Below are 22642 nucleotides of genomic sequence, written 5' to 3' on the forward strand. Positions count from 1 at the left end.
GTACTGCCCGTCTGATTCGGGGAGGCCAACAGAGCTCAGCAAAGGACCACAGAAACTATGTGCCCCAGTCAATATGTTAGATGCTAGTCACTGGAAACTCAGTCTACTCATGTCCTGAGAAGTCAGTGAGACTGGGTGAGAAAATAACCTCTGTCTTTTATATGTCCCATAGGCACAGCTCTGATTTCTGATGCATATGCTTATAGTGAGATCCACTGTTAAATGATTCTGGGGAGATGACTCATACAACTGGCTGTCCCGATGCAACCTTGCATAAGCAGATGACGTGAGGAGGACTTGCTTTAATTAAGATCTCAGTTCAGTTTTGTTTTGGTGCTCTTGACACTCTTAATACTTGACTTAACTTTTTAATTTTCATATTTGAGTGTCACTTAATTTTTTTTTACTTTTTATAGATAAATGTTTATGCCCTTATTGGTTGTAATTTTGGCTATTTAGTGTCTTTGGTTAGTAAAATGAATTAAGAGGCAGGGAAAATGTATGTTTGCACTTGGGAGTACATGAAACACAGAGTTTGTTCTTGTGTGACTTATTCATTATTGTATTATTTTCCATGCAAACAACTCTAAACCTACTTCTAACCCAGCCTGTAGTTGGTTTTGGCACCTAGTGGATAATGGGTTGTTTCCCAATTGCTTTTACTTTTTAACTTCATCCAAAAGACAGGAACGCTAGATGGTCTTGTTTTTGTTACTAACAGAAAATCCCCGGGTGTTGGTTGTGTATATCATAAGACATACTGAGAGCTTGCAAATTCCCAATGTTGTCCTCTAGTTTTCAGTCTGGACTATTCAGAAAATGTTTCATCCCAGTCTTGATAAACTAGTATTCTCAAGAAAGAAGGTTGTGATATGTTGTTTTGAGATATTGAAATGATATTAAATTATACATGGAAGATATTATTTATTTATTGAGTTCGGTGATCCCAAACTGTGTTCTATAAAATATTGTTCTGTGGGATGTGAAAATAAATTTTTAAAAAAAGAGGAAAGTTGTGGGGGGGCGTGTTGGCAGGGAGATTGTTGTGCGAAATAAATTGTGGATATATGAGGTTAAACAAAGCTCAAGTTTATTTACTCCAGAATTTCTCATATTATCATATACTGGTTTTATTGTAAATTCTCAGAGGACCTATAGTGTGAAACAGTTCACAACTTATTTAGCCATGCTATGTGTGTGTATGTGTGTGTGTACTTGTGCACATTCTTTTTGAATGTGTGTGTACGTGCATTTAATTTTCTTTTGCATCTCAAGCATGATGCACAGTTTGAGAAGAGGTAGCATAGCTATTTATGCTATGATGAATAAGACGTAGGTAAAATGGACCCAGGACAAAATTGTTAAAATTTTCTCATACACTGTACCTTAAATGCCTACAGATCTTATTAGCAAACCTTCCTGTTTTTAGGAACTCCCCATTGAAATAATCAGGAAGAGAAAAAAATGTCAAACAGGATTACTTTTTAAAAATGCATTGGCGGCCCTGGCCAGTTGGCTCAGTGAGAGAGCATCGGCCTAGCATGCTGGAGTCCCGGGTTCGATTCCTGGCCAGGGCACACAGGAGAAGAGCCCATTTGCTTCTCCACCCCTCCCCCTCCCCTTCCTCTCTGTCTCTTTCTTCCCCTCCCGCAACCAAGTGCAGAAAATCCTTGGACTGTGTCTATGTTATGTTGGTATAAGTGGATTGTGTGTTCTAAAAACAACTTTCTTACTGAATAACGATGAGGCTAGCATTATGGCAAATGCACTTGTACAAAGTTGGCCTGGGCACTGAGGATGGCTCTGTGGCCTCTGCCTCAGGTGCTAGAGTGGCTCTGGTCGCAACAGTGTGACGCCCCGGTTGGGCAGAGCATCGCCCCCTGGTGGGCGTGCCAGGTGGATCCCAATCAGGCACATGCGGGAGTCTGTCTGACTGCCTCCCCGTTTCTGGCTTCAGAAAAATACAAAAAAAAAATGCATAGGCAATACCCTTGCTGTTGAATATAGGAAAGAATAGAAGACTTCTAGATACTATATAAATAAACAATATGGGTTCTATTATACCTAGGATTTCAAAAAATTGTAAAGCTATGTCTGAATGCTAGCCTCATCGTTATTCAGTAAGAAAGTTGTTGTTTTTAGAACACACGATCCATTTATACCAACATAACATAGACACAGTCCAAGGATTTTCTGTTCGTAATCATATTATTTGCTGTGTGAGTTACTTAAAATGTTCAAAAGGTATTTAACAGCAGGATTAGTTGATCTGAAAATAGATCACTCAAATACTTATAACGGAATATTAGAAACCTGGGACTGCGGAAAGACTCTCGAGTTACTGAATAAAATCCTCTGTGAACCATTATGGAGAACAGAATAACGCTGAATAAAAAAAAAAAAAAAAAAAAAAAAAAAAAAGGTCCAGATAGATATAACCACTGGAAATAGTTGTCCTAGTTCTGTAGTTTCAGATTGAAGTGGCAGAGACTCCCTTATGGGAAATGCACTTGTACATATCCCTGTGATGGTGCTCATCTCATGATGTTTGATTCCATTTTGATGGGCTTGTTGATAGCACGATTCTTGCTGTCAGTATGATTTGTGTTTATTATAGCTGCTTTCTTTTTAATAAAGGATACTGTTGCATATAAACACTGACATGAAGCTGTCTTTTCAGAAATTGCATCCTGTGTACTGCTATAGTCATTGCAGCGTTGGAAAGTGTGGATTTTGCTGCTAACCAAATAGGATTCTATTTTTTAATAGATCGATTCCTGTGTTCTGTTGTTTCATTATATGAAAGCACCTGTGGTTATTTTTATTTTGTATTTGATTTAAGTAGTGTACGCTTGCAAGGAAAACAGTGATGTAGGCAGTGCGATGGTGCTGAAACATACCTGGATAGAAGATCCACAGAGGTCTGGGTGCAGGGGTGCGTGTGCAGAATGTGAGAGACCAGCAGGTGCTCCGCAGTCCAAGAGTCGTGGGTGGAGAACAACCGAAGTTAACAGGCGTCATCTCTGCTTAGCTGAGCTGAGCCTCTACCTAATGCCATGGCCAAGAGTAGGTGCTAAGAGATCCCACACTACGAAAAGAGCCAAAGAGCCCCGGCCAGACAGCTTGATTGGCTAGAGCATCATTCTGGAACACAGAGGTTGTGGGTTTGATCCTAGTCAGGGCATATACAAGAACAAATTGATTTTCCTGTCTCTGTCTCTCTTTATCCCTTCTTCTCTCTCTAAAATCAATAAAATAAACATTAAAATTTTAAAAAGAAAAAGAAAGAAAAGGAAAATAGCCGAAGAATAGGAGATGAGAAGGCATGGAGCTGTCACTGGGGCAGGTCAGCGAGTTGTGTCTTGGGTAAGGTTTTTCTCACCTGGAGCTGCTTTTAACAACTGCATGCCCAGTGACATTTTCATGTTGCTCTTGGGCCCCAGAAAGGTTTGTCTGTAAAATAAATTGAACAAGGTTGAATAGAAAGTATATTAAAAAGAAACGTCAGGAAACCCGATATCATTGACTTACAGTGTTCTAGCCAAGTGTCATTGAAGGCATTTCTGGTTAGGCACAGACTGGCAGTCACCCGGCTCCACTCCTTCCCGTCTCCTTCCCTCTTTTCCCCCCTCTCTCATTCTTCCCCAGATTAAAAAAAAAAATTCCCAATTTAATCATTCAAAGCCTGACCAGACAGTGATGCAGTAGATAGAGTATTGTAATGGGATGCAGTGGGCCCATGTTCAAAACACCTATGTCGCTGGCTTGAGTGCGGGCTCACCAGCTTGAGTACAGGGTCGCTGGCTTGAGCATGGGATCATAGACATGACCCTATGGTCTCTTGCTTGAGCCCAAATGTCGCTGGCATGACCCCAAGGTCGTTGACTTGAGCAAGGGATCACTTGCTCTGCTGTAGCCCCCAGTCAAAGCACATATAAGAAAGCAATCAACAACTAAGGAGCCGCAGCAAAGAACTGATGCTTCTCATCTCTCCCTTCCTATCTGTCTGTCCCTGTCTGTGTCTCTCTCTGTCTCTGTCACAAAAGAAAAAAATCAGTCAAGGATGCACTTTGTTGTGAGAAGTGCAGGCTGAAGTACAAATGGCAGAATTCAGCATGGCTCTCATTGGCCCCCAGAATTGCATAAGTGGATGGGGCCCTTGCTCATGAGGGAGTTAGTGACAAGTAGCAATTAAGCTAGCTGTCACCAGATCTGGAAACTTCAGCTCTTGCTAGACCACTGCTCTTGACCACACACACCTGTCATTAACTTTCCTAAAGTATTTGCACTATCTGTACATTGTCCTTCAGTGGAATGCTCACACACACTGGGCCTTCCCATCCCTGAACCAAATTCAGCATTGCCACGACCATCGCTAAAGCTGGGGGAGAGGGAGAGAAAAAAGAGTCAAGACCACGTGCCCTGGGACAGTACATCTCTCTCCACTTTCTGCAGTCACTCTATGCTCTCTGCCCCTCTATATGCACATATACTCTAAACTTTCTGGGTGTTTTTCAACAAATGCAGTCACAAACCTTTTTCCTCATTGTGCTTTTGAGTTTATTAACACAGCTTCCAAAGCACGTGAGTCCATAAACACTGGCTCTGGAACTCTGTCCTCAATGCAAAGAAACTGGCCTTCAGCGAAATATGATAGCTGACGTCGGAATGGAGATGAGTTTCCCGTGCCAGAAGGACAGTTAACAAAGACTGAAATGTGAGAAAATCTATCCATTGAGGAGTAATGGGTTATCGGATGGATAATAAATTGTGACTGAGACAGAACAAGGTTAGAAATATCCATTGAGATCAGGCCCCTAACAGGCTTGAGTGCTTAAGGAGGAAACTTTTATTGTGCATGTAAACAAGGTTTTTGAATAGGGCCTCACTGTGAGGGGCAGACATCAAGAGAAAGCTACTATGAATTACCAGAATGTTCTTGTCAATTATAAGTCCCTTGCCATTGGAATCTAGGAATTTATTCCTATAAGATAGAAATAGTCGAAGCTGACCCTAGAGAGAAAGAAGAGTGAAAAGAGCATTTTTTCAAAAGCTAGGGCTGTTCACCTGTCTTGCGGGTTGAATCCTTTTGTCTTATTTGGCAAATCAGCTTTGGCCCAAGTCTGAAAGAGTCTTGATTTTGTTGGGAAGGAAATCCCTTTTGTGAAAGACTGATAGTAATCTTTTCTTTTCTTTCTTTTTTTTTTTTTTTTTTTTTTCCTGAAGCTGGAAACAGGGAGAGACAGTCAGACAGACTCCTGCTTGCGCCCGACCGGGATCCACCCGGCACGCCCACCATGGGGCGACGCTCTACCCACCAGGGGGCGATGATCTGCCCATCCTGGGCGTCGCCATGTTGCGACCAGAGCCACTCTAGTGCCTGGGGCAGAGGCCAAGGAGCCAACCCCAGCGCCCAGGCCATCTTTGCTCCAATGGAGCCTTGGCTGCGGGAGGGGAAGAGAGAGACAGAGAGGAAAGTGCAGCAGAGGGGTGGAGAAGCAAATGGGCGCTTCTCCTGTGTGCCCTGGCCGGGAATCGAACCCGGGTCCTCCGCACGCTAGGCCGACGCTCTACTGCTGAGCCAACCGGCCAGGGCCTGATAGTAATCTTTTATGAGAATTGAATGATCAGTTGATTGGAAGAAGACTGTCATTAAATGTGATCTTTTAAAAAAAATTAAGTGAGGGTTGAGGAGGTAGAGAGACAGACTCCTGCATGTACCTGTACAGGGATCCACCTGGCAACCCCCATCTGGGGCCAATTGTTCTGCTCATCTGGGGCATTGGCAATGCTCCTTTGCTTAGCAACTGAACTATTTTTAGCACCTGAGGCAGAGACTAGGAAGCCATTCTCACCATGCCCAGGGCCAACTCCCTTGAGCCAATTGTGCCATGGCTGCTGGAGGGGGGAGAGATGAGAGAGCTAAAAGAAGAGGGGGAGGTGTGGAGAAGCAAACGGTCAATTTTTCTATGTGCCCTGACTGGGAATCAAACCGGGGACATCCACATGCTGGCTGAGGGTCTACTACTGAGCCAACTGGTCAGGGCCTAAATGTGATTTTTTTTTGTATTTTTCCAAAGTGAGAAGCGGGGAGGCAGAGTCAAACTCCTACATGCACCTAACTGGGATCCACCCAGCAAGCCCACTAGAGAGTGATGCTCTGACCATCTGGACATTGCTCCATTGCAACCAGTGCCATTCTAGTGCTTGAGGCAAAGGCCATGGAGCCATTCTCAGTACCCAGGCCAATTTTGCACCAGTGGAGCCTTGGCTGCAGGAGGGGAAGAGAGAGACAGAGAGAAAGGAGAGGGGGAAGGGTGAAGAAGGAGATGGGTGCTTCTCCTATGTGCCCTGACCAGGAATCGAACCCAGGACATCCACATGCTGCATGGACACTCTGCCACTGAACCAACTGGCCAAGGCCCTAAATGTGATTTTTAAGTAATAGATTGTGCCTGAAAAGATCTTGAATCTATAAAGGTTTTCTTTTTATCTTTTTTTTACCGTTTATTAAGCTTTTTATAAATTTCAGATTCAGTCCAAAAGAATAGAACAAGCATTAGTTGTGTAAATTTATTAGCACATACTGTTATAAGAACACATTGTCGAAGACTAGGTTGGCATGATTCAACCTCGTTTACAGAAGAAATTTTCTACCTAGGGTATTTACTCCTGCCATTCAGAGACCTGGCTTCAGGGAGTGTCCTGCCACCCTCCCCCCCACCCCAGATGGCTTCAAAGTCAGATCACATGGATCCTTCAAGCACAGCCTAATGAGTCTCAGAGATAATATTGTCATCCGATTTTCAATAGATTTTTAATATGAAAAGGAATCATTTTCAAACGTGTCACTACTGTCCAAACACTGATTAGTTAGACATACAGACGAGCAATGATAAAAAAAAAAAAAGAAGAAGACAACGACTGAGGTAAGGTTGGGAAGAAATAGAATGACCTAAGCCTAAATCAAATACCTCCCTAATTAAATTAAACAGCATTTCATTAGTGCTTAACCTACTCTGGTCCCACAGACCGACCGTGACTCAATGCCGGGTCAAAAGCCTTCCCACGCTGTGCTTATTAGGGTCCCAGGTGTTTGAGGTGGCAGCGCTGCTCTGGTCCTCAAGACTTGCCATTTCGGTTCACTTGCTAGATTTCATTTTTCCTTCCCTTCATACAATTTGCAGTTCTTACCTGTGAAAAAGCCTCTGCTAGCAGATTCTTATTCAGCGTTTGCTTTAATTAGTGGCTCACTCAATTTTTTTTTTTAGATCCAATTTTCATTGATGACTTCTCAGGGCTTAACTGTAACTCTCCTGTACATGGCACAGGCTTTAGCAGTGAGGTAACTTTGTCATAGTTGCCTACGGGAACGGCAGTTACACTTTTGAAATGGTTTGGTTTGCTGGTGATGCTAGAGAAAATGCTTTATAAATAACATTTCAAGAAGGGTTTTTCTCTGAATCTCCTTCTAGCTACATACTACAATGTTTCCCGGCATCTTCTCAAATGTCTACCGAGAAAGTGCTATGTTTAGATACTGGTCAGTTCTCAACCATTTTCATATTGTGTATATTTCATTTCAATTATACTGAACTCCAGATCATTTGGCTAGGGTTTCCTGTCCTCTTGTGAGAGATTCTTGCAGTCCCTGAGATATAGAGCCATTTGGGTGAAGAAACCACTAAAGCAGTTTAAGGACCAAGGCTTTGGGAATTCCCATACCTATTTCTTCTTTGCTGGTTCTCATCATGATGTAATGAGAAAGTCACTGGACATCATAATCTTTCCAGAGAGAAAAGGGGAAAAGGCAAGGAAAGGTGGGTGTTCTATCCATAAGGAACACCAGAGGGGGCCCTGGCCGGTGGCTCAGTGGATAGAGTGTCGGTCTCTTGTGGACATCCTGGATTCGATCCCTGGTTAAAGCACACAGGAGAAATGACCATGTACTTCTCTTCCCCTTCTCTTCCCCTGTGTCTCCCTCTTCACCTCCCATAGCCACGGGCTCCATTGCTTTGAGCATGGCCTGGGCACTGAGGATAGCTCGACTGGTCAGAGCACATTAGCTTCAGGCACTAAAAATAGCTCAGAACTCAAGCACTGGTCCCAGACAAGGGTTGCCAGATGGATCCCAGTTGGGGTGCTTGTGGGAGTCTGTTTCTCTATCACCCCTCCTCTGACCTAAAAAAACAAAAAAAACAAAAAGAAAAACAAAAAACAAAAAGAACACCAGAGGGAAACTTAGAGAAGTATCCAGTATAGCACTTTACCTGGTCCCCTCCTACATGTCCTCATTCAGAATTTGTAAGGTGGCAAAACTGCAACGAAGAAATCAGCATGAATGGGATTTGAAGACTAGAATAGGCGCAAGGGTAGTCAACCTTTTTATACCTACTGCCCACTTTTGTATCTCTGTTAGTAGTAAAATTTTCTAACTGCCCACCGGTTCCACAGTAATGGTGATTTATAAAGTAGGGAAGTAACTTTAGTTTATAAAATTTATAAAGCAAAGTTACAGCAAGTTAAAGCATATAATAATAATTACTTACCAAGTACTTTATGTCGGATTTTTGCTGTTTGGCAGAATAAATCTTTATAAAACAACTTACTATAGTTAAATTTATCTTTTTATTTCTACTTAGGTTGCTCCACTACCGCCCACCATGAAAGCTAGAACGCCCACTAGTGGGCGGTAGAGACTAGGTTCACTACCACTGGGCTAAAGGCTGAATTACTCAACTGATCAGCTTAGTTTTGAAAACCCATTCATTCATTCATTTATTGAGCAAGAAGTTATTGAGTGCCTACTAATGTGCTAGACACTATTCTAGGCTCTGTGGACACCACAGTACACAGAGCAGATAGAATTTTCTGGAGCTTGCATACTATATTAGTAAGGAAAAATGAACAAAATATGTTTTTAAGTTACAAAGTATGTTAGAAGGTTATAAATGACATGGGGAAAAGAAAGCATAGGTGGTGTAGGGGTATTGATGTCTGTGGTGGGGTGGCCAGCGAAAGCTTCACGGCCATGGTGACTCCCAATGAAGGTTCTAACAGGAGTACATTGCACTGATATATGGGAAAGGAGTATCCAGGAGCATTTTATGTATCCAGAAAAGTGAATGTGAAATATTTAACACTGTAGTTTCTTTAGGTAAGTTACAAGTAAAGTTCACCGCAGGAGAAATAGAGCGCTATGGAAAATCTGTGCTGCTGAGTTACATTTAAATCACAAATTAGCACACAACGATAGCTATTTTTCAAGAATGCTGATAATATACTTTTAAAAGGGGTCACTGTATTTGTCTAGGACAAGATCAAGATAAGGGCCTATCACTTGACCTAACGTTATCTTTTTGCCTGACTACCAGCCTTGATGATGATGTGTATCTTTGTCTGGCGGGGTGGGGGGGCTTGTTTCATCTTCTGCATTTGCATTTATAAGGGGAAAATTAGAATTGGACTGAAAAAGGAGGAATACTCAAAGACATCATTCAGTTTGTCCACATTAGAAACCACCAAGGCTGTTTGTTCAAGCTACTCTATTCAGGATAATATTGTATATGGACATCACTGGTGTCCCAGGTCCTTGGAAGGCAGTCTTGGTCTTGTTGCTGGGAAATGATTCAGCTGAAGGATCCTTAGAAGCACATTGGTCCGTGTCTTTAACATATCTCTCTTAGTCATGCTTGTGGTGAGACAAGAACAGATAGTGAACAGTCTGCCATTATTATGGAAGCACCATTAAAATGTGGTTGTTAATTGTATACTTAGTTTTATTTATCACTCTTTGTTTTGTTTTTTTTTAACTTTTTTTCTTTTTCTGAAGCTCGAAACGGGGAGAAACAGTCAGACAGACTCCCGCATGTGCCCGACCGGGATCCACCCGGCACACCCACCAGGGGGCACGCTCTGCCCACCAGGGGGCGATGCTCTGCCCCTCCAGGGCATCGCTCTGTTGCAACCAGAGCCACTCTAGCACTTGGGGCAGAGGCCGAGGAGCCATCCCCAGCGCCTGGGCCATCTTTGCTCCAATGGAGCCTCGCTGCAGGAGGGGAAGAGAGAGACAGAGAGGAAGGAGAGGGGGAGGGGTGGAGAAGCAGATGGGCGCTTCTCCTGTGTGCCCTGGCCCGGAATTGAACCCGGGACTCCTGCACGCCAGGCCGACGCTCTACCACTGAGCCAACCAGCCAGGGCCGATATCACTCTTTGTTTTTATTAGACTGTTACCCTTCTTCCAACTGTAATTAGAAACCCAGTAAGAGATAAAGCAAGTATACAAAAAAAAAAAGAAAGAAGGAAGGAGGGAATCAGGGAGGGAATGGAGGGAGGAGGGAAGGAGGGAGGGAAGGGAGGGAAGAGGGAAGGAAGGAAGGAAGGAAGGAAGGAAGGAAGGAAGGAAGGAAGGAAGGAAGGAAGGAAGGAAGGAGGGAGGGAGAGAGGGAAGGAAGGAAGGAAAGAAGGAAGGAAGGAAGGGGGAAAGGAAGGAAGGAGCTCAGTTGCTTTGAGTGTCACTCTGAAGCACAGAGATTGCCAGTTCAATCCCTGGCTGGGGCACATGCAGGAACAGACCAATGTTCCTGTTTCTCTCTCCCTTCCTCTCTCTCTGAAATCAATAAATAGAATTAAAAGAAACAAGAAACATGAGGCATGATGTGCTATAACAGAAATACATATATTTTAAATCCTGTTTTTAGTGTAGATTAGCAGGTGAGATGTGAATTTGATGGGCATAGGATCCAATGCTCCCAGTTGTCAAAGTGTGCTCCAAGGTCCCCTACATCCGGGTTTCCCTCAGTGTAGATCGGAGATTGTAAGTGGGTCCAGAGTCCTACCCCACACCCTAGACTCCTGCTCATCCAGAGTAGTGCCATTTTCATTTGTTTTATAAATTGAGTTTTTGTGGGAAGATTTGTGAAAAGGAAGTATCTTTAAGTTAAAAAATTTTTCAAAGCTCAGCTTTAGTAGAAAGCTTTGATGAGACAAAGAGTTCTGGGTAGAGATTTCAGTTCTACCCTTAGATAATGCTTGCTTCATCCATCACCAAAACAAGTCTCTCCATTGCGAGGGTGAATGAAAGAGATATGTAGCATGCCTGATGCCATGGCTGATGGCACGTTCCTGTTGAATCAGAAGAATGTGCATTGTTACTTTTATTGAATTAGAAGAGTGTGAATTGGAAGATATTATTTTAAAACCTTGGAAAAAGCCAGTTCACATATTTATTAAGGTGATGATTATTGATTTCATGTCTATTCTAAGTTTCTGCATGTAATTTTGCCTAAAAAGCTGTATTTGGCAACCATTAAATTATAAATGTGTGTATTTGGTTTTGCTTCCAACAAAATAGATCAGCCTGTCAGTTACATTTGATTCTGTGGTATTTTTCTTCCATCTTTCTAAATCATAAAGAATTTGGAGATCCAGAGGAGGTAGTCCCAAAATTTTAGGGTTTTCTGTTGTTGTTAGAGGAGGGGAGATTTAGAGACAGACTCCCACATGTGCCCTGACCATGTTCCACCTGGCAACCTCTGTCTGGGGCTGATGCTCAGACCAACCGAGCCAGTGGCTACTGGAGAAGAAGAGAGAGAGAAGGGTGAGAAGGAGGGGGAGAGAAGCAGATGGGTGCTTCTCCTGTGTGCCCTGACTGGAATCGAACCTAGGACATTTGCATGTCGGGTCAACACTATCCTCTGAGTCAACCAGCCAGGGCCCCAAAATTTTAGCTTTGCTGCATTGATATATCAGACCCCTTAGACTTTGGGGTGGCCACGCCCTCTAGCGATTACCTTAATATGTGAGCATCCACGCGTGTTTACCCTGGGTATCCATGCAAAGATGACCATTTGTTATATGTGGATGGTATGTCCCTGCATAGAGAAGGATATAAGATCCTTCTCTTTCCTTTTCTCTTTTTCTTCTTTCCCTCTATTCCTCCTTTTCTCACTTTCTTGTCTTCAAAGCCTCTAATTTATAAAAGGCCAATGAAACAGGTAAACCAGGGGTGGGAAACACAGGCAACTTGTTGAAGGGAGAGATTCCAGTTTTTCTGGCTGTACCTCAAGCCCCATTCAGACAGACTTTATTTATACATTAAGAAAAATATCTACGGTTTTACATGTTGACTAGTTTCCCTCTGGGTTTCCATTTGCCTTGAGCAAAATTTGCAGCAGTCTCGTGTCGATGGGGCAAATGTATTTATGTATTGGGGGCCAAGCCAAATGAAAAAAATGAGACATGCACAGGCTCCTATAATAGGAACAGCATGAATTGAAACAGAGAGGTAATAGAAACCAGTGCAAGGTGGCTAAGCAAAATGAGAAAGCAAATTGCCTGAAATATGAATTGCATGATGACTATTGTAATGCTCCTATTATTTTCTGAAACTTCAGGATGACTTGATACCAGAGGATTACTGTGTCCGTTCAGGGTGCAATCTGTAAGAAATGAACTAAAGCAGGCGAACACTGAAAATGTTCAAATACCATCATTTGTTGCCAGGCTCCCAACCACCACTTTTCTGATTGCAAAGGAAGTTCTGTGGCCCCGTCCACTGTTTGCCTGTAGTTCTTTGGATTAACTTCTTTAAACTGAAACAACTTTGTAAGGAGGCTTGAAAATAAGAAGTTCAGGGGCTTTTTTCTTTTCTTTTCCATAGGCAAGGGAAGGTGATGTCCCACCTTCCTTTGCCTATGGAATGCAAGACAAAATTCAGACTTGAAATTTTCTTTTTTTGAGTGATCTGTTCATGGTTTAGTTTCTAAATAGATATTACTGTTATAATTATTATTACCCGATGATAATTCAAGTTAAATTATGCATTTATTTGATGGAAGAAATATTAGTATTAACAACAAATCAAGTGTTGAACTTGATCCTAGAGATGTGAACCCTTTTGTGAGAACATTTTTTTTTGCAGTTTAAAAGGTCTTACATTTATTACTGATCCAGATCCTATTGCAAAAAAAAAAAAATTATCATAGAGAAAACTCATTTCCCCAACAATCTCCCAATTAAAACAGCCAACTGTCCGACAGCAGTGCTCTTTCCAGTGATTTATGAGGTATAGGCAACGTGAACACAGCATAAATGTGAGCCATCTCATGTGTGGTTCCTTACAGACCCAGTTTGGTTCTCCTCCAGTGCCTCCTCTTAGAGTTGTGCCTGATTTTATTACTAGTTTTCATCCGAATCCATTGGGGAATGCGCCGATTCTGCTTTTGTTTTTTGTTTGTTTGTTTGTTTGTTTGTTTGTTTTTTGGCCAGGAACCTCTTGATCCTGAAAGTCTTGTGAGAAGACATGGTGAGGAAGAAACAACCACATGTACCATGATGGCGGAGAGAAAAAAAAAAAGGAAAACGTATTTTTGAGTAATAATACTGGAGGGAAATTAATAGAACTGTGGAATATTGCACTTTGCATTTGCAAAATAACCTGACGCTGGTAGTACTTACTGTTCATGTGACTGAGGTGAACAGTCATTATCACTAGCCCTCCCCTTTCCACTTTAAGGACCAGTATATTCTAGCCTTGTCAGTGATTATAATCATTCCACTGTAACATGTAACACTGATCACACTTTTAACGTGTCAAATCATCACCACCCACAATTAGAGAAGGGATAGGGAAAACTATAGAAACATTAAACTTAAAGTTTCTCAGTTGTGTTAGTTGAATCAGAAAGCTAGAATGCTTTCTTCTAAGGCAGTGGTTCTCAAAGTGTGAGCCAGAGTGCACTGGCGCGTCCTAGAAGATTTCCAGGTGCACCCTATGGTATTCCAGAGACAGGTGTGCCTGTTGGGGACCAAAAAACCAACAGAGTTTTTGGAGTTTAGATTTTGGGGGGATAGAGGTGTGGGGAAGTGGCTGTAAGCTGACAGTCTGCCCAACCCCCCACCTCACTTGCCTGATTAGGTTGCAAAAGGCTGTTAAGCTGTGGTGCTAGATTGTTTACACTACCCCCCATGTTCCCCAGAAAGACTGGAGGCAAGTTTCTTCTATCCTTTTGTTTGGTGTAAAGTTAAGATGATATGTATGGTGGGGGTTTTCTGCACTCAACACAATTAAAAGTAAAAAGAGAAGAATGCTTCAATGTATTGATGAGGAAATGAGAGTTTGCCTTTCAAATATATGCCCAAACATTGAAGAAATCAATAAGACACATCAGGCTCATGTTTCTCCTAAACACAGGAATGAAAAAACTGAACACATTTGCGCCGGGACATGCCAAAATTAATAAATCTTACTAAGAATGTATCTATATATATAAAAAGATAACATTTTTGTTGTTTTCTTATTTTTATTTATTTATTTATTTATTTATTTTTCTGAAGCTGGAAACGGGGAGAGACAGTCAGACAGACTCCCGCATGCGCCAGATCCGGGATCCACCAGGCACGCCCACCAGCGGCAACGCTCTGCCCACCAGGGGGCGATGCTCTGCCCCTCTGGGGCGTCGCTCTGCCGCGACCAGAGCCACTCTAGCACCTGGGGCAGAGGCCAAGGAACCATCCCCAGCGCCCGGGCCATCTTTGTTCCAATGGAGCCTTGGCTGCGGGAGGGGAAGAGAGAGACAGAGAGGAAGGAGGGGGGGTTTCTTATTTTTTAACCTCTATCTTTTACAAATTCTAAAAAGCATAACTCAAAAACATAAAAATGTTTTTAAATGTCAGAATAAATTTAATTTTGTTGTATTTATTTTATTTTATTACCATAAAAGCGTGCTTGGACTTTATTTTTTTTCTTTAATAATTGACTTAATTATTATAACATATTCCTCAGAAATTTGTATATAGTGCACCTACAGTTATTTGTAGGATTTTAAATGTGTCCCGACTTCAAAAAGTTTGAGAACCATTGTTCTAAGGTTTCAAACACAAAAGAATATTCAAAAAACAACATCAGCTATATTTTTTTTCTTTTCTGAAGCAAAGATTGGATTAGAAATATTGTGTTTTAATACTCCTCTAAACCCTCTTTTTTCTTTGTTATTTAAACATGGATGTTGCTTTTACCTGTTTTCCATTTCTAATCTGGAGTTTTATTTATTTTTTATTAAGTTAGGGAAGGGAAGGCAGAGAGAATGTCTCCCACATGCACCCTGACCAGAATCTACCAGGCAAGCCCCCTATAGGGCAATGCTCTGCTCATCTGTTGCTTGGCAAATGAGCTACTTTTAGCACCTGAGGTAGAGGCTACAGAGCCATCCTCAGTGCCTGGGGCCAACTCCCTCAAACCAATTGAGCCATGCCTGCGGGAGAAGAGAGAGAGAGAGAAAAGGGGGAGGGGGAGGGTGGAAAATCAGATGGTCATTTCTCCCATGTGCCCTGTCTGGGACTCGAACTAGACATCCACACATAATGCCTACTCTCTACAACTGAGCCAAATGGCCAGGGCTGATAGTCTTCTAAAATTGAGCAGTAAATAGGTTATACGGTAAGAAAAAAAATGTACAAAAATTAATAAGGAATTTTCTATGTCTGCAGTGATCCCTTATGATTCCTGTTCCTCTTCTTCCATAAAGAAGTTTTAGTATCTGTTCAGTGCCCTCTCTGTGGCAATGCAGAGATTTTATGGTATATTCACACACAAAATAATTAAAAATCAAGTTTGGAAAATGACTATTTTCCTATTCTTATTGGAAGGACTTCTCTATTTTATAGGGCACCAGAACATTAAGGTATTTCTAACATAAAATTGTCATAGTATTGTTTCAGAAAAGAATTAGTGCCTAGTGTAGCACTGATACTAAGGACTCAGGACATTAAAATTGTTATTGATAATATTTCAATATACTTTTGGTAAGTGTTGTGTGTGTGTGTTTCCAAGAGATAAATCACTTTCTAACAACAACAACGAAGTCTGTTATTTTTGTGATCTATTTAGACCACAAATTGTTAAACCACGTAAGGGGCTATATGTTTGAGCATTACCTCTGAAGAAACCAACCTTGCCTATTTAGCCAAGCACCAAAGAGTTTCCATTGACACAAGACACTCAGTGCTAAACCTGAGAATGTCCCCAGCAAACTAGAACAAACTGGTCAACCTCAAAATTATTTTTCAAGTTGAGAATGCATTGTTTGTAGGGAAATATGAGCTTTTGGATGATTTCTTACGTTAAAACCTAAGAATCCAACAAAGGATCTGTCCTTTGACTTGAAATACATAATATCATATATATTTAGCATCGAAGGATAAAAAGAGAAGTATAAAAAATTATTTTCATTAAAGGCTACAACTTTAATTTCAAATTGTATTAGTAGAGATTTTATTACTAATTCATTTAGTATTTATGGGTGCACTATGGTTGTCAGTTATCCTTTCTGACATCATTTATAAGATGACTGAATAGGAGCACATTTTCTAAGTTGAACTATTTAGAATAGCATTATGCAATTTTTTAATAGCTAGAAAGTGGAAGAGAGTGTACTGGATGAGCAATTAACCTCTGAATCATGTTATGTACTAGAAAATTAGAATTGCATTTGCAGTGGTTTGGAAACAAATTTAAGGATAAAGTATTTAGTAGAACTTCATACCATGACTCATTTTGTATATGTCAAAGATCAAAGTACACTATGCAAAGCATAGCGTTACTAGGCAATAAAAAATTGAAATAATGCAAGTAGCATAAGATATAGATGTTATCATAGCCCTTAGCATGCAACCAAACATGTTCAACTATCAACAGCATGTTTTTTCCAAAATTTTTCTTCCTTTTAGAATATGATCATTACAAAATAAGAAGTAATATAAATTATATGAATTTCTGTATAGTGATAGTCATATTCACATACATATATGCATGCATTTATGTGACACACATTCATATATATATTTCATTCAGTCACACACACATGAGTTTTAAGAGAGCTTTTGAGAGAATGTTAAACTTGCCTTCCAATCTTGGTTAAAAATCATATAGGGCCTGACCAGGTGGTGGTGCAGTGGATAGAGTGTCGGACTGAGATACAGAGGACCGAGGTTCAAGACCCCCGAGGTCGCCAGCTTGAGCGTAGGCTCATCTGGTTTGAGCAAAGCTTACCAGCTTGGACCCAAGGTCTCTGGCTTGAGCAAGGGGTTACTCGGTCCACTGAAGGCCCGTGGTCAAGGCACATATGAGAAAGCAATCAATGGACAATTAAGGTGCCGCAACGAAAAACTGATCATTGATGCTTCTCATCTGTCTTTGTTCCTGTCTGTCTGTCCCTGTCTATCCCTCTCTCTAATACTCTCTCTGTCCCTGTTAAAAAAAAAAATCATATAGGAAATTATTTTGAATTTAGGTAAATTTTAATAAATCTTATGCTAATTTATGTCTTTAGAAATATATTTGCATGTGGTTTAATTTGGGAAACCACAATTTTATTAAAGTATTTGGATAAACACATGTTAGTGTCAAATGTAAAAATCATAGCAGTAGAGCTGAAATTCTAAATATAACTAAATTTTAATGTATTCACAGAACCTTGTCCCATTGCATTTAATGAAAAGCTATTGTTTATGTTTCTCACTTTGAAGACCCCTTTAGAATTAATGAAAAAAACACTCTTTGAAGACAAAAAAAAGAGCCTACGTCATTTGTGAATTGGAAACAATGTTCTCCTGAGTTTATTCGTATTAGTTTTAATGAAATTAAAAATAGATTTATTGGCCCTGGCTGGTTGGCTCAGTGGTAGAGCATCGGCCTGGCGTGCAGAAGTCCCGGGTTCGATTCCTGGCCAGGGCACACAGGAGAAGCACCCATCTGCTTCTCCATCCCTCCCCCTCTCCTTCCTCTCTGTCTCTCTCTTCCCCTCCCGCAGCGAGGCTCCATTGGAGCAAAGATGGCCCGGGCGCTGGGGATGGCTCTTTGGCCTCTGCCCCAGGCGCTAGAGTGGCTCTGGTCGCGACAGAGCGACACCCCAGAGGGGCAGAGCATCGCCCCCTGGTGGGCAGAGCATCGCCCCTGGTGGGCGTGCCGGGTGGATCCCAGTCGGGCGCATGAGGGAGTCTGTCTGACTGTCTCTCCCCATTTCCAGCTTCAGAAAAATACAAAAAAAAAAAAAAAAGATTTATTTAGAAGCCTAATCGTACTATTCATGGCACAGGTTTTGAAGTTTAAGCATATGATTCTTTGGGGGAGAGTACAAAAGAAATAAAATACACGTATTTTGTGCATTACAGGGGAGGCTGCCCATAGGGTGTAGAAGGGGCCGAGCCAAAAGGAGAGGGAATGAGTCCAGGGAAAGGCTGTATTCTTAATTACTTCCAAAGGGCACTGGTGTATGCTTTATAACTGTTCATCCCTGTTTTTATGAAGTACTAACTCCTTGAAGCACAAAATTACATGTGTTTGCCTGAAGGCATAGGGAAACAAAATGCCCCAGAAACCATAGCTGACTCTTAGCCACTGGGTAATATGGACAGTGTTGGGAAGGCTTGGGAGTCCCGCTGAATCTATTGATTAAGATTAGTTTTTTTGGATGGAAACAAAACCTTTTTAATTGAAAACCTATCACTCAAAATTGAAGTTAGATTAAAGATGGTGCTTTAAGATTTTCTTTACGACGAAAAACTTGGCTGTTCAAGCAAAAGGCTTTTGTGACATTCGTAGTTGCTGTAAACTATAATATATCTTTGTAAATAGAAGTCTCTTAACATTGATTCTTAAGTTTTTCCCAGTCTTTAAAAAGCAAGCACAGAGCCTGACCAGGTGGTGGCGCAGTGCATAGAGCGTCGGACTGGGATCCAGAGGAGCCAGATTTGAGAACCCCGAGGTCGCCAGCTTGAGCACGGGCTCATCTGGTTTGAGCAAAGCTCACCAGCTTGGACCCAAGGTTGCTGGCTCCAGCAAGGGGTTACTCGATCTGCTGAAGGCCCACAGTCAAGGCACATATGAGAAAGCAATCAATGAACAACTAAGGTGTTGCAACAAAAAACTAATGATTGATGCTTCTCATCTCTCTCCGTTCCTGTCTGTCTGTCCCTATCTATCCCTCTCTCTCTGACTCTCTGTCTCTGTAAAAAAATATAAAAAGCAAGCACAGAAAAGTTCTTTAGAGGCCAAAGTTATTTATTGGACCTGATTTTAAAATTTGACCCTCCTTTGTGCATTCAGAATTGAAATGCTATGATTTGATTCTACTAATAACCAGCTTTAAGGGAAACAATCACCCTTTGGTGCATAAAGATGACTCTGCTTTTCATAAAACATATTTGGCCCTGGCCAGTTGGATTAGTGGATAGAGGGTCAGTCCGGCATATGGATGTCCCAGGTTTGATCCCCCATCAGGGCACACAGGAAAAGTGAACATCTGCTTCTCTCCCCTCCCTCTCTGCCTTCTCTCCTTCTTTCTCTCGCACAACCAGTGGCTCGGGTGGTCCCAGTATCGGCCCCAGACGGTGGTTGCTGAGTAGATCCCGGTTTGGATGCATTAAGGAGTCTGTCTCTCTATCTCCCCTCTTCTCACTTAAGAAAAAAAGAAAACATATTGAGAGGTAACTACTGTTTTCCCGGCAATTCAAAGGCTTCCGTGATATTGCCGGTTGGGAAACTGCTTTCTTTACCGGTTCGGGCAAATCTTCAGCGAGGGGTGATGTGGGACTCATGAGAACGGGTGCATTGTTTACTGCTACACAGAAAGCTGTAACTAAGGAACGGATAAATTCCTCATGTAGCTGAAAGTCAGATGTACCACTTAATATTTTCAGGTGGCAACTGCAACTGTCATTTCCTATAAAACTCCTTTCATTAACTATAAAAAACAGCGCCTGCCTGCCAGGCTTTGAATGTCCCTCTTTTAACTATAAAAGTAAACAGTGGAGAAATCACACATGTCTAGGGCTTTATAAGATAGATTTGCAAAAAGAAAAGTAAAAGGAGAAACCCCTTTATAGTTTACTTTATGGTTTTCTAAGATGTTATAAATAACATCTTAGGAAAGAATGCCATAGTGATTGGAAGGCATCATAAAATCAGTACGGTGACAAAGGAGTCAAGCTGCACACGTATAGCACATATACTAAACTAGTCAAAGGAGAAATTTTTAAAACTTTCTACAATTTTTTTTTGGCTTTTCATCTCTTTTATTTTTTAATGATGGCACCTCAATTTTTGTGCTCGGTTTTTCTGTCTGATCTCAGAGGCATATTTTCAGTCTGGACTCAAATGCAGGGGTTTGTGAGATCAGGAAAAACTTAACATGTAGTGCAGTATAGACGGCCTGGGTACCCAACTCGGATTTATTGCTGTCCGAGGGAAACAGCCCTGATCAGCTCTTTCTCTATTCTCTGTTCAGGCAGTGATAACCATCTATATGAGACTGCTGGAAAGCTACACAAGTAAATTTTTTTTTTCTTTAACGTAGAGCACTCTCATCTTAGAGTTAAAGACAGTGACCCTATAGTGATGACGGCTGTGTGAGCACGTGGCGAAGAAGTAAACGGACAGCTCCATTGTCCGCTTAGCGCGTATGACCAGTGAGCAGGCTCTTCTGTGGCTAACGACATGCCTTGTCAGTGCACGGTCTGCCTCTGCCACTCTGCTTCTTAGAGACATCGTGCACTTGATAGCGTTGCTCGAGGAGAGAAAATATAGGACCATCTGGTTAGAATTCCTTTTAATGGCCACGTTGAATATGAGTGGTTGATTGTTAGCACAGAGAGCGGGACGATGCTATATTGTAATACACTGCAGTGGTCCAGGCTCGGCAGTTGCTTAAATATCTTAGGCAAGGGGATATTTTCCACTGCTTAGGTTTTCTCCCTAATGTCACTTTAAGTCTTTTAGTCATTTGCAGCATTGTTTCTGTTCTTTAGTTTAGTCAAGGGGAAAGTTAATTATTGGACTCTTTGGAATTGAAAAGGCTTTTTGGATTTAGATATACATTATATTAAAGTCTAATAAACAAAATATTCTTTTTAAAATATGGTCAAATACAAATTGCAGGCAGCTACCATCTGCTGAAAACGTTTCTTAAAAATCATTGAAGGAACAAAAGCATGTCATTGTACATGCCAATCTTTATGCGTTATCTAATAAAATGGCATATGAAAAGATTCACAGTAGGTAGCATATGGAATACCCCATAAACACTGATTAGATTTAATAATGTTTGCATCACTGTTTGGGAACATGTACAAGGAATGCGACTGCCATATATTATTAGCATCAAAATAACTCAGAAGAAAAGCTCCTAATTAAAGCAGGACTGATTTAGAAATCTAGCAAAATTGCAGCCAGAAATAACCACCTCCCCACCTGCCCGGGACTTGGGACTTTCTTTTCTGCATACAAAACAGACTGGCTTCCTCGGGCTGTGAGACGGCTGCTATGAAAATTATAAGGAGCGGTGACAATACCATTTTCAGCTTGTCCAGAGCGGCACGAAACCTAGTCTCGGAAGGACAATGTTGCTGCTGGAGTTCAGGTTTCAGCCAAGTGGCATCAAAGAAAAGCACGATGAGGTGTGCCGGTGTGCTGAGCTGCACTGAGTGACTCTCCGCGACTGATTAATGCCTTCCTGCTCCGCGAATGTGCATATATTAAGCTCAGCATCACAATAGCAGATATTCACTCCCAGCCTAATTGATGCACACCTGTCCCGGAGAGCCATGGATGCCATGCTTTTGTGTTTTTATAGAAGGAGTCCCTGTGGTATTTTTACTCACTTATTCCTGGGAGAGAGAAACGGGAGCAGATTCAAGTCTGCAGGAGGGACGGGGCTGTTTAATCGGACAGTCTGAAAAACTGGTTGAGAACCGATGTCCCACCACTTACAAAGGATAGTTAGACTACAATCAATTTCTCTGCCTGCCGTCTCAGATGGAAAATGTTCAACAGGTTTTATTTTTATGGGCAAGTATCGGCAGACTTAGGGAATTTCTTTGTTTGGTATTTAATCCTTTTTCAAAGTTGGCATTTCCCTAATACTTAACATTGTCTTTTTAAATAGCATTTTTCAGACACTTCCTGACAATCCATTTAATTAATTCCTTCTTACTTCATCTAAAAGCAATAATGCCCCTCTGGGCGAAATCACTTTTCTTCCCTGTTGTTGTTAGCTTGGAGCATGTGTGTATTTGTTTTGTAATAATATCAAAACATTTAGGTCTATAGTATTTGGCAGTCTAGTTTAATCATTTTTTTTTTGTGCTAAAATATACTATTAGCTCCTTAAGTATTAGGTTATCTTATTGTTTTCTCTAGATCTACAATCTGTCATTGTTCTTGTTTACTTTATGCATCTCAGTTCCCACCTAATTTAAATAAAATTTCATTTTAATTTGCTGAAAGTCCTAAATCAGTAGTAAATGTGCAAATATTTCAATTATTTTTCCACATGTTCTTTTGACAGGCATAACCTTATTTTCTACTTTCCATTTATTTTGACTAGGAAAAATAATTTATAAGCTGAATCATATTAAAATACCTAAATATTCTATTAATTTGATTCTGAAAATGAACTGAAGACACTTCTCTAATATATATTAGACTATATAACCAGATTCATCATTTTCCACTAGTACATTAGTATTTTTATCTAAATTAATTTTTATCCACTAATGAATATTTGCAAGCACTCTGAATCATTAAAAGTCTTTATTCCTAGATTGAGTATTTCCTATGATGTATTTCTATATAAGCTTGTTCTTT

General features: G+C 41.1%; 2 protein-coding genes across 4 annotated transcripts in view; one reads left to right on the forward strand and one right to left on the reverse strand.

Annotated features, from left to right (window-relative positions):
• Positions 1-22642, forward strand: part of DIAPH2 (diaphanous related formin 2) — a 1004885-nt gene that overhangs the window by 709325 nt on the left and 272918 nt on the right. The gene's annotated exons all lie outside the window — the stretch shown is intronic.
• On the reverse strand, positions 12923-13305 carry LOC136316995 (large ribosomal subunit protein eL39-like). Its single transcript, XM_066249421.1, has 2 exons — positions 13265-13305; positions 12923-13233 (listed from the first exon to the last, which is right to left on the reverse strand). The coding sequence occupies exons 1-2, from the start codon at positions 13303-13305 to the stop codon at positions 13119-13121; spliced, it is 156 nt and encodes a 51-aa protein (XP_066105518.1). The 3' UTR covers positions 12923-13118.

The sequence above is a fragment of the Saccopteryx bilineata genome, chromosome X, assembly GCF_036850765.1.
Source record: "Saccopteryx bilineata isolate mSacBil1 chromosome X, mSacBil1_pri_phased_curated, whole genome shotgun sequence".
NCBI lineage: Eukaryota > Metazoa > Chordata > Mammalia > Chiroptera > Emballonuridae > Saccopteryx > Saccopteryx bilineata.